The 15141-nt window shown below is 45.0% G+C and overlaps 1 protein-coding gene across 15 annotated transcripts in view; it reads left to right on the top strand.

Moving 5' to 3' along the window:
- Nucleotides 1–15141, top strand: part of CNIH3 (cornichon family AMPA receptor auxiliary protein 3) — a 179363-nt gene that overhangs the window by 140040 nt on the left and 24182 nt on the right. For 2 of the 15 annotated variants that reach the window (XM_086345168.1, XM_086345166.1), the window contains one exon: nt 4551–4622. The exons of the other annotated variants lie outside the window; for them this stretch is intronic. In XM_086345168.1, coding sequence (XP_086201294.1) covers nt 4551–4607 — 57 coding nt within the window. In that variant the 3' untranslated portion in view covers nt 4608–4622. Of the gene's footprint in view, nt 1–4550; nt 4623–15141 lie in introns of those variants that run through there. 15 annotated transcript variants of the gene reach the window in all.

The following is a 15141-nucleotide window of genomic DNA, read 5'->3' as shown; positions in this document are numbered from 1 at the left end:
TATCCTAAGTTTCCAAACTTCTCAGATTTTCCAGCCGCCACATTGATTTTTAGCAGTTGCTTTGACTGAAAGAGTAACATTAAATAACCTTAATTAATTTAGCTAAATCTAAAATTCCTTCCACCTCCCCCTCTTCCAGCATTCTCAGCAGTATTGTCCTGTATGCCTCTTTCGACTGTAGCGGTGTTAAACCCTGGATCTTCAGGGAAATACGACCTTCAGTAGTGAGTTAATCATGCGTCAAACAGACACTGCCTGGGAGACCTTCCTCTGCAGTTATTTAAAATATCATCACTGTACCTGTGGTTTCCAGACCCATCTCTGGTTTTACTGAAAAGTCAAAGGGAGGAAAAAGAGTCACTGCTGAGAGGCATGTGTGGTTTTGATTGTCACGACAAAGTCTCTGCACAGTTCTCAGGAGTCTTGTGGACATCACGGCTCTTGCCTTGTGTTGATTGTTCAGTATGCATTGGTTCATACACTGGCCCCTGTATATGGAGGGCAGGGAGGGAGCGAAGAAAAAGGCAGCCCACTCCAGATTGGTAGGTGGCAAGTCTAATAAGCCAGGGAGCTTACTTACAAGGCTGTCCTGTGTGAAGACAAGGTGTGAGTGGATCTCCACACCTACCCCGAGAATCTTAAAAGTTTATATAGAGGCCTTAACTGGGTTAGTCATGTATTCAGTCCACAGGGTCTCAGTAACACCTTGCTCTCTCTTGGAACAGGCCCCACTACAAGAGCAGCAGGCAGAGGACAGGGGAGGGGGTGAGGAGCCTTGATGCCCCGGGCCAGCTCAAGGGTCAGCCGGTGGTCCCGCCCTCTAGTTGATCTCCTCCATCACTTCCTCCTTCACAACCGGCTCTTACAATCTTGTATGTCCCCCTTTCCATAATGTGCCCTGAGTGGTCAGCAAGAGTTTTCCTCAGCATGGAAGGGGCTTGTTGGGAGGCTGTCTGGCTGCATTGAAAACTGATGCCACAGTCTAGACAAGTGCAAGAGAAAACACAGATCAAGATAATGATTCCTAAACTGAATAACATTGTGTGTGTGTGTGTGTGTGTGTGTGTTATCAAGAGCCGTTTTGGAGCTCAGACTATGCCTCAATGGCATATTGATTATTTTGAAATTAAGTTACTTAAGAAATGGTTGATACAAGAGGGACAATTTCACCCCTCTCTGTTTCCCTGCAAAGCAGGAAATTTCTCTCATGTCAGAGGTGAGCTCTGTGCACCTGAGTGTGAAAGGACACCATTATCGCCAGAGACTGGGAATTTAGGGCTGAGAAGCCTGGTAAACATGCCTCGTTATTGCTTTCACTTACTACCCCAAGCCCACACAATTTAGATTCTTCACTAATTAAGCACCCAAAGCTTAATTTCTTTGTTCTGTCAATTCCTCCCTCATTTATTGTTTCTCTAGGGAGGATTCCCTGGAGAAGGAAATGGCAACCCACTCCAGTATTCTTGCCTGGAGAATCCCGTGGATGGAGGAGCCTGGCGAGATACAGTCCATGGGATCATAAAGAGTCAGACGTGACTGAGTGACTAATACACACTTACTGTTTCTTGGTCTAAAAAGTGTAAAAACTACCCGCTTTGTCCACGTCTTAGATCCCACTTCTATAAGACCTCTGTGCACATGAGTTAAAATTTCTTTTTCTCCTGTTAATCTGTCTTGTATAAATTTTTAGTCCAGCCACAAGAACTTGAGAAGGGTAGAGAGGGAAATTTCCCCCTCACCAATAGCTGTATGATCTGAATCACTAATTTATGAAGTCTCCTAGGCTTGGGGTCAGGTCACTCAGGGCATTCATTTGTGTCTTTATGTGATTTAATAGTGATGATGTATTGGCGAACTCATCAGGTATGAACACACTACCTTCTGTTTAGATATTGGCATGGGTGCCTCCTTATGATATAATGTCCAAGGCAATTCTATTTTGGAGGACAGCTTTTCTCATTGTAGACATTTCAGTGTTCATTTAAGGGCAGGCTTAAATTATTTGAAGGCTTAAACACTTTGTTGGCTTAGATCATTTGAGGTTTGCTCAGAGAATTTTGTCGGAGAAGGCAATGGCACCCCACTCCAGTACTCTTGCCTGGAAAATTCCATGGACGGAGGAGCCTGGAAGGCTGCAGTCCATGGGGTCGCTGACGGTCGGACACGACTGAGCGACTTCACTTTCACTTTTCACTTTCAAGCATTGGAGAAGGAAATGGCAACCCACTCCAGTGTTCTTGCCTGGAGAATCCCAGGGACCGTGGAGCCTGGTGGGTTGCTGTCTATGGGATCACACAGAGTCGGACACGACTGAAGCGACTTAGCAGCAGCAGCAGAGAATTTTGTAAGGCTTCTAGACACTTTATACTGTCCTCTAGGCTGATAGAGGGGACGAAGATGATGGCCAAATGATCATACCAGTGGAAAACAGAGTGTGTCCCCTCCTTGAGGAGAAAGAGATTGGCAGTTTTAGGACTTGACCTGGTTGTATGTACCGTACATGTCTGCTGAAGGAGGCAGAACTGACAGGTGTGAGGAGGTGGACACGAATGGGATATGCCAGACCAAAACCCTCAGTTTCTCTCCTCTTTCGATGGTGCATGTTCCGTTCCAGCTGTAGTGTGTTTTCACAGATCCAGCTTGCAGTAGGACAACAGGATCCCACTAGAGTTATCCCTTACCTGGGGGTGCCAAGTACCTTACCCATCCCAGTGGGATATCTCATTGCAAATTCCAGTAGGTAACTTCTTTCCTAGGTGTGATGAGGCTTGGTGTTCTCAGCAGCATAGCATGTTGATCCATGGTGAGAGTCGGGGCAGTGGCTGTTTGCTACAATTTCCATGCCTTTATAGTATTGGGTGCATTGGTAGGTGTCCCCAGTCTGGCACATGGGGCGACAGGCTCTACTGGTTGATCATTCAAATCTATTAAATCCTGGAAGAGCACTTTAGTCTACTCAGCCAAGATAGTTTTACTTGTTAGGAATTTTAGCTGCTGCTTTAATGTTTTATATTTTCTTTCTGTTAATCCCGTTGTTTGTGGGTTATAGGGGAGATGAAACCTCCATTCAATGCTGTGTTCTTTTGTCCAGTCTTGCATATCATGACCTTTGAACTGTGACTTCTGATCACTGTTCCATGAGGGTATCTGTACGTGGTACTGTTTCTTGAGTTCCTTGGCGATGGTAGCCTGATTTGCATGACAATAGGGAAAAGCTTGGGTTAAGGCAGATGCAGTGTCCACACAAACCAAGGCATATTTAGAATGCTGTCTCAGAGTGGGGTGGCCAGTATAATCAGTGTGCTAGTCCCTTGATGGTTGGGAATTCTGTGGATGACCCCAACTTCCTTGGCACTTGAGTTGGGCATAGTTTTGAATACACAGGACATGCTGTTACTGCATCAAACTAGTCATTTCAAGGGTGGCCTTGCATCCTTGGTAATGTGTGGTAATGTGTGCTGTGGTAGCTTCTCTGTGTATCCAATCTGCTGTATAAACTGGAGAGTCAGTTGCTAGGGCTCATACCCGAGCTAGGGCATCAACTTCCTGGTTGCTATGGCTGTCAGTGCCAGGTGCGTGGAGGGCAGTTAAGAAATGCCTCAGGCTCTTGCAGATGAACCCAAATGTCTTTCCAGTTATCCTGCCCCCACAAGGGTTTATTTATGATCATCCATCCCTTGGCTTCCTGGGTTGTTAACAGCCTGGACTCATGAGTGATCACCAGCCAAACTGCTCTGAGTTCAGCCTATTGGTGGTGTGGTTTATTCCTGTTTCTAGGCATCTGTATACCAGGCATCAGCAGGAAACTCACCTATTCTCTGTTGGCCATAGAGGCTGCTATAGGCATAGAGGTCATTTGGAGGATATATATATTTTACAGGGCTTAGTAGCACCTACATTTTTAGAGAGAGTGGGCTGCATCAAATAAGCATGCTATTGAGTCAAAGTGGGATCCATGGCAGAGGTAGGTCAGTGGAACATATTCCAATCTATCCCTTGATAGGAAGGGATGTTATTACCATGATATGTGAGGCATTCTACTTGGAGGAGTATTATGTACATTGCTAGGAGCTGTTGGTCTATGGGAGTGGATCAAGTTTGTGCCCCCTTTTAAAGCTGGGGCAAAATCCTTGGGGTACTCGCTCCTTCCCTGGTCTCTGCCATAGTGCCCAAACATACCTTCCAGAGTCATAGATATATCTAACTCAATGGTAGCCCTGCTGGGGAGTTGTCCAGAGCTTTAGAATTTTTGCCTTCTCAAGGTGGCTTCTTGCTGTGATGCCCAATCCCACATGTGCCTTCTCTTTCCCAGGCAGATCAGGGGTGGAAGTGCTGTGCCAGGTGGAGAATAGAAGTCCTCCAGATCCCAAATCCTTGCAAAGGCTTGCATCTTTTTCATGCTCTTAGGGGTTTTAATAGGCTTGCATCTTATCAATCACAACTTCTGGGACAATAAACGTCTTCTTTAACCAAATGATTCCCCCAACCTTTAGGGCAGTGCCTGGACCTTGAATTTTCCACATGTCTACCTCTAATCTTCTCCCTCACAGGTGTTCCAGTACAGCCTGCAGAATGGCCTGCAGCAGAGGCAAGTCTTCTTATGTTAACCTTACGTCAGCACTAATAGGCACATTTTACTGATGTGGGGAAGAAAAACAGGCCGGGTCTCGGGTTACCATTCCGGGTATATTGGGTTGGCCAAAAAGATTATTTGGGTTTTTCTGTAATGTCTTATGGGAAAAATCCCAGTGGCCTTTTTGGCCAACCCTGTATTATGGTGCTGTGCCTCATGGGAGTGCTTGAAAGCTCCACTGCTGTCTCTACCGTATGAAGGCAAATTGATCTTAGTTTCTCTGTGAATCTCCTTGAAGAACCTTTTCAGGAACATTTATATTAATGACACATATTTATATAAAAAAACCTAAAGAAAGTTTAGCGTCATTTCTCATTTGATTGTTTTCCATGTAACTTAGCATATCGAATAAGCCTAATATAAACCCAAAGTAATTTCGAAGTCAATAAGACTTAATTTAGAATTTGATTTTGGGATTTAAAAGATTTTGCCCAAATTTAAGTTTGTAAAAAATATCAAAAAGTTTAAAACGCTTGATTAAGTAGGGTCAGAGTTCATTTTGAAACAACACTTAGTTATCCATTTAACCAAAGTGACAACTAAGACATCAAAGGCAAATGCAGAGTAACATAGTTTTATATATATATATATATATATATATATATATATATATATATATAAGCTTAGCTTTTTTAATAGAGAAGATTTCACTTTCTCAAGACCTGATAAAGAACAGGAAATTATTTTTTATAAAACACAGAATCTTTGCTTTATAGGCAGATTACTTAAAAGGTAAAGAAAAGCATTTCTAATCATATCACAAACAGGCCAGTAGTCCAAAAAGCCTTCTTCCTTTTAGCAGATGAAAGAAAAAGTGAGTTTGAGTTTTATATAAGTCCATTATTGATATTAAAGCTTATTTTTTTCTTGAAGCCAATTAAATAGAGCTCTTTAATAAAATAACTTTGATAATACTTTCCAGAGATAGAAAAACATCACATGTGCATAACATATATATGCACAGATACCGAAACATACAGAGACCCCATAGCTTTCATTCCAAAACTTTAGCCATGAATTAAGTTCTCCTTCACATGGTTAAAGCTTTTTATCCAATATTTGTGAGGAAGACTTTTAAGATTTATATTTGAGTAATACAACAAAGGTCCGTCTAGTCAAGGCTATGGTTTTTCCAGTGGTCATGTATGGATGTGAGAGTTGGACTGTGAAGAAGGCTGAGCGCTGAAGAATTGATGCTTTTGAACTGTGGTGTTGGAGAAGACTCTTGAGAGTCCCTTGGACTGCAAGGAGATCCAACCAGTCCATCCTAAAGGAGACCAGTCCTGGGTGAAGGAAGGACTGATGCTGAAGCTGAAACTCCAATACTTTGGCCACCTCATGCAAAGAGTTGACTTATTGGAAAAGACTCTGATGCTGGGAGGGATTGGGGGCAGGAGGAGAAAGGGACGACAGAGGATGAAATAGTTGGATGGCGTCACTGACTCGATGCACATGAGTTTGGGTGAACTCTGGGAGTTAGTGATGGACAGGGAGGCCTGGTGTGCTGCAATTCATGGGGTTGCAAAGAGTCAGACACGACTGAGTGACTGAACTGAACTGAACTGAACTGAATACTGTCAAGGAGGCTGTGAACTAGATTTTGGGCAAGGGAGCTTCTATATCACTCTATTTTTAGAAATATTTATTTATGTTTGACTGCGCTGATAGTTGCAGGGAACAGGGGTTACTCTCTTAGTTGCTCTTAGTTGTGAGATCTTCCCCAACCAGGAATTGAACTGGTGTCTCCGGTCCTGCAAGGCAAATTCTTTACCACTGGACCGCCAAGAAAGCCCAGCAGTCTATATTTTAAAAAACCTTTCTCCTCCTTTTTTTCCTTCAGTCTTTGTAGGCAGTGACTTAGTTGTTCTTTGGGGTGTTTACATTTCAAAGACATGATAAGATTTACAATTTCAAGGGATGGAGAAAGAGCGCAAGTTTGCTCCTAGGAGTTTTGGGGTGTATTTATCTGTTATCAGAAGTCTAGGGTAATTGCTATTTAAAATTTCCTTTGTATTAGGAGTTGGATTACGTGGGGGCACTCTGTCTGTTTTATTGTCAATTACTGTAATATCCTCCCCTTCATTATCCCAGCTTCTCCAAGGATTCTACCTCTAGTATCTAACCAGGCTTTGTCACACGTGCTCAGATATTAATCTGTGGCATCTTGTGCCCTCCTGGCTTTGCAAAATCTTGTACTAAAGTCTCCAATTTACTAATCTTTTCTCCCACCTTATCTGCTAGCCCCCAAACTAGCAAAATAGTAGACAGTTGCATGTTTTGTTTTGTTTTTTTTCTAATTTCTGCTCTTCTTTCAACTCCCTAACCTAGGCTTTAGCCTGTAGTTGGGCATCGATGGCCACTGGCCTACCCATAGTAACGGCCATTTACTGGGGCAGCCATTCGCTTCTCTTTGCCACAGTGTGCTCTGCATAGTGTTCCAAGCAGATGCATTAAAGCAGTGGCATTTTCAGAGTGTACTCATACTCATGCAGGGGTCCACAATCATCTGACATATAGGGCACCCCTCCCCACTTAGAATTTTATGGCCAGTGTGGGGTTTCCTTCACAGATGCCTCTTTCCTAAAGCCCATTTCTTTAGTCTCCTGGCTGGCTCACCAGTTTTTGGTTTGAAAATTAATCTTTGTATTCATACAGAGGGCAAGGAGAGTATTGAAAGAGGTATATCACTCTAGATTGATAGATGGCAGGTTTAATAAGCAAAACATAAATTTAAAAATTTATTTATAAGGCTCGTCTTAGGTGGCTATAAAATGAGTAGATCTCTGCACCCGACCCACCGGAATCTTAAAGTTTATGTAGGGGTTCAATCGTATATACAGTCCAGATGGTCTCAACAGCAGCTTACTCTCTCAAGGCTACATCCTTGGTGCAGCTGCCACTATGGCAACAGGAGGCTGTGTGTATCTTGCAAGGACAGGCGAGGGGTTGAGAAGCCTTTAGGTGCTCAGATCTGGCTTCAAGGTCACCTGGTGGTCCTGTCCTTTTGATGACCTCCTCTAGTGCCTCATCCACAATATGTGATGTGTGTGTGTCCAGGGATTTACATCTGTGAGTCCACATTCAGTCCACATATATGACCACTTGCCCAAGGTCATATAGCCCTGATCAAGTTACTTCTCTGAGCTTTAATTTCCTGCTCTGTAAGAGCTCCTCCTTCAGAGGTTGTTGCAAGGAATAAATGGATAAGGCAGTAAACACTTAACATAGTGGTTAGGGCTGAATGTACTTTGCTGTGCTTAGTTGCTTAGCTGTGTCCAACTCAGTGTTCCCATGGACTGTCCCACCAGGCTCTTCTGTCCATGGGGATTCTCCAGGCAAGAATACTGGAGTGGGTTGCCATGCCCTCCTCCAGGAGATCTTCCCAACCCAGAGATCGAACCCAGGTCTCCTGCACTGCAGGTGGATTCCTTACTGTCTGAGCCACCAGGGAAGCCCATGAATACTGGAGTGGGTAGCCTATCCCTTCTTCAGGGGAACTTTCCAACCCAGGAATCGCACTGGGGTCTCCGGCATTGCAGGCAGATTTTTTACCATCTGAGCTACCAGGGAAGCCCTAGGGTTGAATAAACATTAGTTATTATTATATCAACCAGCATATATGCTTATAGCTGGCTTTATTGCAAGGAGAAAAGTATGTGCTATTTTCTACCCAGTATGAAATCTGTCTTTTTAGTGCTTTGGTCTGACTTTTGATCCTTCCATTTCAGTGTAATTTTTAGTTAGTCTGAAACGCATAGCATTAATGTTGTGTTTGTTCTAAGCAGTCTCTACAGGGCCTGGGCTCCCTGAAATTAAAGCAGCCTCCAGACATCAGCTTGGGAGTCACAGACAGGATAACACCAGCCCTTATGTTTTAGTCAAACATTTCCAGAGTTCTCTATCAGCACAGCTTCGCAAAAATATATACTTTCTTAAGACCCTCTCATTCCTTAAACTCACTGCGAATCATCTTATCAAGACAGATTTCTTATAGGCACCAGGGAAAATGTGAAAGATAGTGACGAGTCAAGAGGAGGCGTGTACTGGCCCATTTCCTTTGCTCTTTGCATGGAAGTAAACACACGCTGGGGATCCTTACTTTCCAAGGAGTGTGGAGAGCTGCCTGCTTTGCACTTCTCAGGTGGCAGCAGGATGTGTTTTGAAGGACTTGTTTGTGCCTCCCGCACGTTCGCTGTGTGAAGTGGTATAAGTTCTGGCTGGCCCAGGCTCTGATACAGGCTAGCCCCTGAATAATGTCTGTTGAATGAGTGGATGGAATGAATGAGCTGGCCACAATTGAAATTCCATAGAGAAGTGATTAGAGGGACCTCAGGATCACCCCATTCATCCACTCATGGATGAGTTATTATCAAACACCTACTCTAGGACCCCTGGCAACATTATTCCTCAGAACTGCAGGGGCTACAGAAGAAGCACGGGCTGTCGCCAGCTTTTAAATGGATTGTCTGCATTCCAGAAATTCACCTGAAAGTTGATTGTTTGATTAAAAAAACAAACCCTTTTCCACCTGCCGTTCAGTCTTTGGGCTAATCCAGAGATTCATGTCACCTTATATGGTGAAGGATGGGATCACTATTACTGTAGGACTTGTCCATATCCATAGGAAATTTTGTTTATCTCATGTGCCTTCCTGAAAACAGACAAAAACAAAGCCCTTATCCCCATGCGCCTAGCTATTGCTCTTCACCAGGCTCTTTTTCACAGTGAATGAAATGGCTTCCCTGTCCCCGAATCCAGTGGGCATCTTTCCCTCCCATGATGTTCATCTCCCCCAGCAGTGTTTGGCTGCCCATTTCTCCTTCCATCTCCAACCACCAAGATCCCCTGGCTTTACGACCCTGTGCCCTCTGGTCCTCCTCCTCCCTGTCTGGTTGCCCTTTGTTATTAGCCTCCTTGGCCTGCTCACCCCTTGAATATTGGTGAACCTAAGGACTTTAACCTGGTCTTTGTTCTTGATCTCATCTCACTCTGCACTCTCCTACCAGGCAATCCTAATTTCATTTACCATCAGTGTTTCTATAATCTCCAACTCCTTCTTCTGAGGACCAATCCTCCACACTCAACTCTCCTACAGACTTCTCAAACACTGGCCAGTCCTGAGCCCTTATTTTACCCCCTGCAAAACATTTCCTCTTCCAATGCTACTCATCTCAATAAATTTCATCACCTAGCTGTTGAAGATTTCTGAGAGTAATCTTTTCCTCTCTTCTCTCATCTAATCATCTAACACCTCAGCTGGCTCCCAGCTTGAGTATTCTGCTTTTCCTCATACAGCTAATCTTCTAAATCTCAACTCAGAGGCCATCCTCTTCCAACGAGCCCTCCTTCAACTCCTCATTCAGAGTGGATGTTTCTTCTTTCCTTTCTTCCTTCCTCGTGCTGCTTTCATGCTGCCTCTATACCTCAGCTCTCATTTGTTGTGCTGGAGAATCTGTGGTTTCCATGCTGGAGAATCCATGGAGACACGCCAGTCTCCCCCAGTGAGACTGCTTTGCATTCACTGCCTAGTAAGGGCTTATGGGCTTCCCAGGTGGCGCTAGTCATAAAGAACCCATCTGCCAGTACAGGAGACATAAGAGACGCAGGTTTGATCCCTGGGTTAGGAAGATCCCCTGGAGGAGGGCTTGGCAACCCACTCCAGTATTCTTGCCTGGAGAATCCTATGGACAGAAGAGCCGGATGGGCTACAGTCCATAGGATCACAGAGTTGGACACCACTGAAGTGACTTAGCATCCATGCATCCAAGGGCTTATAATAAATATTTACTGACTGAGTGCATAAGTGGAGCTCTTCAGCTCTGGAAGGCTTGTCAATCACTTATCCCTCTGCCCTTTTCATTCTAGAACTTTCCCTTCTGTTTGTCTCTCTCCTCTCAAACAATCTGAACTTTTGCCTAATCACTCCCTGTATTCTGAACACGAAAATTCCCACTCTTCTCATCCCTGGCTTAGAGAAAGAAAGGAAGGAGTGGGTAGCTACAAGTGTTAGCTTAAGATGTCTTTGAATTGCCAGCTAGTTGTAGGAGAATTTTGTCCCTTTAAAAATATGGCATTATTTGAGAGCGTGCTTTTATTCTCACCTCCTCCTTGAGTGGGCTTATAGGTAGTTTAGTAATTTAACAAGCATGTGAGGAAACTGGAAGAGAGGCTTTTGAAATTCAAGTGTGTCTTGAAGCTGCATGAAAATGGTGATAAAGGCAGGCTGGGAGGTGTGGGCCGGGCAGGACTGGAACCCCAAAGGTTTGTTCCTAAAACAAACCAGTCATCTCCCAGGTCTAGAAAGTCCACTGAGACACAAGGAAGGCCAGAGATGGGCAGGAGGAGATTGTGTGTGACATTAGAGGTCTGGGGGTCAGCTGCTGGGGACAGAGAGAAGATACTGGGAAATAGAGGCCACGAGGTTCTGGAGGGGAGAGGAGGCTCGAGAGGTGACCTCCATCCCTGGAAGATGCCAAGGCTAACCCTTCAAGGTTGGACACCATGGCCTTGGTTTCTCAGGGAGCCTCATGGGGATTCTCCCACGTGGCAGTGGCTTGGAGAGCCGGGAGCCAGACACTACCACCCTTATCTGCATATACTACCTGCCCAGACTCAGTCCATGAGCAGTAGTTAGTGAGCATTACTCTGTGAGCGCTGGACTGTCACCGCCCTGCTGGGAGACTGGAACCCGGGGTCTTGAAAATGGAAGCCTCTGCCTTTTGTGTTCTTCAAACTCTTGGCTATGAATCTCAGCTCCAGTGTTTAAGAACATCACCTGGGATACTTCTGAAAATTGCAGATTCTTGGCTGGAGAGTTTACCTTAGCAAGTAGATGGGTGTAAACTCAGAAATCTGCATTTTAAACAAGCGTCCCAGGTGTTCTGCTGCAGGTGGCTGGAGGGCCCTCTTTTGGGAATTAGTGGTAAGCAGCCATTTCTCTAACTTTACTGTGCATACAGATCCCCTGGGGATCTTGTTAGCCTTCACCAAGTTCTTATTCAGCGGTCTGGATGCAGCCTAAATTCTGTGTTTCTAACAAGCTCCCAGGTGGTGCTGATGATGGTCCTATGACCACACTCTGAGGCCTGAGGTTCTCAGCGGTTCACCTGGGAGCTGGTTAGAAAGGCAGATTCTTAAGCCTCACCCAGACCTACTGAATCTGAAATGCTAGGTGTGGGGCTCAGCCATCTGCATTTTAGCAAAACCCTCAGGTGATTCAGAAGTACCATACCATTTGGGAATCACTGCTGGATAATGGTGAAGCTTGAAGACATGGGCTGGAGAGGGGGCTGGTGGGAGTGTCGGGTCGGTAGAGCAGTGGCCTCTTCCTCATGGTGTTGGTCATGCCCACTTTCCTCCTGCGTCCCCAGCACAGGGCAAAGTTAGTGGGGAACTGCCGGGGGACTGGGCTTCCCGGAGCCCATGGGAGTCAGGGTGGAACTTGGTCCCCCAGGAGCACTCGGGACTGAAAGGATCAGGCAGCTCCCAAGAATCAGGGCAGGGAGCGGGAAGCCAGAGCAGTGTGCAGGGGCAGGGCTGGTGTGTAGAGCACGTGTGACCAGGGGGAACGGGTTTGTCATGGCTGTGTCCCAGGAGAGGCCTCGGGGCCGAGCTGTCAACTGGGGCTTCTCCCTCCAGGTGGCCAAGAGCAGGGGACAGTGGGGTGTGAGCTGTCTTCTCTCCGTGGGCATTTTCCTCTCTCTGTGGCCTTCTCCTCATTCAGAGCAAGGCCCCTGGGTGCTAAGAAAGCAGCAGAAACTTCCCCAGTATGGATTACAGATGCTCAGGAAGGGTGGGTGAAGGAGAGGATGGGAGGAAGCCAGAGGGCCCTGTGGGGTTGGAAAGTGGGAGCCCTGCAGAGGAAGCCCCGCCGTGGTAGAAGGTAGTGCTCTGTGACTCCCTCCCCACCTCTGTGCCCTCTCACCTCCTGGCCTCTGCAGGCCAGAGGGAAAATGCTGTGTCCAGGCCCTGGGTCACTCAGGCAGAGTCTCCTTATCTTACTGTCTCCCCTTATTTCCCCTGTGTTCCTGCAGAACAGGCTCATGGGGGAAATGATCAGTGCCTGGTTCCCTTGAGGCCTGGCTCTGTCTCCTGGGATTGGATGTGAGGGTCTGATCCTGACTGTGACAAGGGCAAAGCAATACTTGGCCCAGGCATTTGGGAGACATGCTGGCAGCAAAGAGCACAGAGCCACGCCTGCAGTTCCTGGTGTGCATACAGTTGGCATCTGTCAGATTGATTTTATGGTGACTTTTTCTTTTTCTTTTTTTGCAGTGTTGTATTAGTTTTTGGTGTACAGCAAAGTGATTCAGTTTCAGTTCAGTTCAGTCGCTCAGTCATGTCCGACTCTTTGCAACCCCATGGACTGCGGCATGCCAGGCCTCCCTGTCCATCACCAACTTCCAGAGCTTGTTCAAACTCAAGTCCATTGAATCAGTGATGCCATCCAACCATCTCATCCTCTGTCATCCCCTTCTCCTCCTGCCTTCAGTCTTTCCCAGCATGAGAGTCTTCAAATGAGTCAGTTTTTTGCATCAGGTGGCCAAAGTATTGGAGTTTCAGCTTCAGCATCAGTCCTTCCAATGAATATTCAGGACTGATCTCCTTTAGAATGGACTGGTTGGGTCTCCTTGCAGTCCAAGGGACTCTCAAGAGTCTTCTCCAACACCACAGTTCAAAAGCATCAATTCTTCAGCTCTCAGCTTTTCTTTATAGTCCAACTCTCACATCTCTACATGACTACTGGAAAAACCACAGCTTTGACTAGATGGACTTTTGTCAGCAAAGTAATGTCTCTGCTTTCTAATATGCCGTCTAGGTTGGTCATAGCTTTTCTTCCAAGGAGCAAGCGTCTTTTTATTTCATGGTTGCAGTCACCATCTGCAGTGATTTTGGAGCCCAAGAAGATAAAATCTCTCACTGTTTCCATTGTATCCCCATCTATTTGCATGAATTGATCAGACCGGATGCCATGATCTTAGTTTTCTGAATGTTCAGTTTTAAGCCAGCTTTTTCAGTCTCCTCTTTCACTTTCATCAAGAGGCTCTTTAGTTCCTCTTCACTTTCTGCCATAAGGGTGGTGTCATCTGTGTATCTGAGGTTATTGATATTTCTCCCAGCAATCTTGATTCCAGCTTGTGCTTCATCCAGCCCAGCATTTTGCATGATGTACTCTGCATAGAAGTTAAATATGCAGGGTGACAATATACAGCCTTGACGTACTCCTTTCCAAAGTTGGAACCAGTCTGTTGTTCCATGTCTGGTTCTAACTGTTGCTTTGTGACCTGCATACAGATTTCTCAGGAGGCAGGTCAGGTGGTCTGGTATTCCCATCTCTTGAAGAGTTTTCCAGTTTGTTGTGATCTACACAGTCAAAGGCTTTGGCATAATCAATAAAGCAGAAGTAGATGTTTTTCTGGAATTCTCTTGCTTTTTCTATGATCCAATGGATGTTGGCAATTTGATCTCTGGTTCCTCTGGATTTTCTAAATCCAGCTTGAACATCTGGAAATTCATGGTTCATGTATTGTTGAAGCCTGGCTTGGAGAATTTTGAGCATTACTTTGCTAGTGTTTGAGATGAGTGCAATTGTGCAGTAGTTTGAATATTTTGGGGCATTACTTTTCTTTGGTATTGGAATGAAAAGTGACCTTGAAAACTCACCTTTTCTAGTCCTGTGGCCACTGCTGAGTTTTCCAAATTTGCTGGCATACTGAGTGTAGCACTTTCACAGGATCATCTTTTAGGATTTGAAAAAGCTCAACTGGAATTCCATGTCCTCCACTGTCTTTGTTCATAGTGATGCTTCCTAAGGCCCACTTGACTTTGCATTCCAGGATGTCTGGCTCTAGATGAGTGATCATACCATTGTGGTTATCTGGGTCATGAAGATCCTTTTTGTATAGCACAGGGGTACTATATATATATATTTATATATAGATTCAGTTTATAAATATATATATGTTTCCCAGGGGGTGCTAGTAGTAAAGAACCTGCCTGCCAAGTCAGGAGATGTGAGAGATGCAGGTTCGATCCGTGGGTCGGAAAGATCCCCTGGAGGAGGGCATGGCAACCCACTCCAGTGTTCTTGCCTGGAGAATCCCATGGACAGAGGAGCCTGGCAGACTACAGTCCATGGAGTCACAAAGAGTTAGACATGAGTGAAGTGACTTAGCACAGCACACACAAATTACACAGTGTGTGTTTGTGTGATGTATATATGTAATATATATGTTATATGTATATAAAACACATATACTCTTTTCAGATTATTTTTCCATTGTATGTTATTACAAGGTATCGAATATAGTTTCCTGTGCTATCCAGTCGGTCCTTGTTGTTTATTTTATATATAGTAGTGTATATCTGTTAATCTCAACCTCCTAATTTGTCATCCCCACCCCCCAATTTTATGGTGACTTTAAATTACAATTCTAATTGCATTTTTATTTGGCCAAGTTGCATATGTACCAGAGTCATCTGCTTTCCCCATAAAAATCCTGGATAAA

Source organism: Bos grunniens, chromosome 16, assembly GCF_055505025.1.
Source record: "Bos grunniens cultivar Pamir isolate PY7600 chromosome 16, Bosgru_T2T1.0, whole genome shotgun sequence".
NCBI classification, from domain to species: Eukaryota; Metazoa; Chordata; class Mammalia; order Artiodactyla; family Bovidae; genus Bos; species Bos grunniens.
Note: the sequence above shows the minus strand (reverse complement) of the source record. Positions and strands in the feature narration are given on the sequence as shown.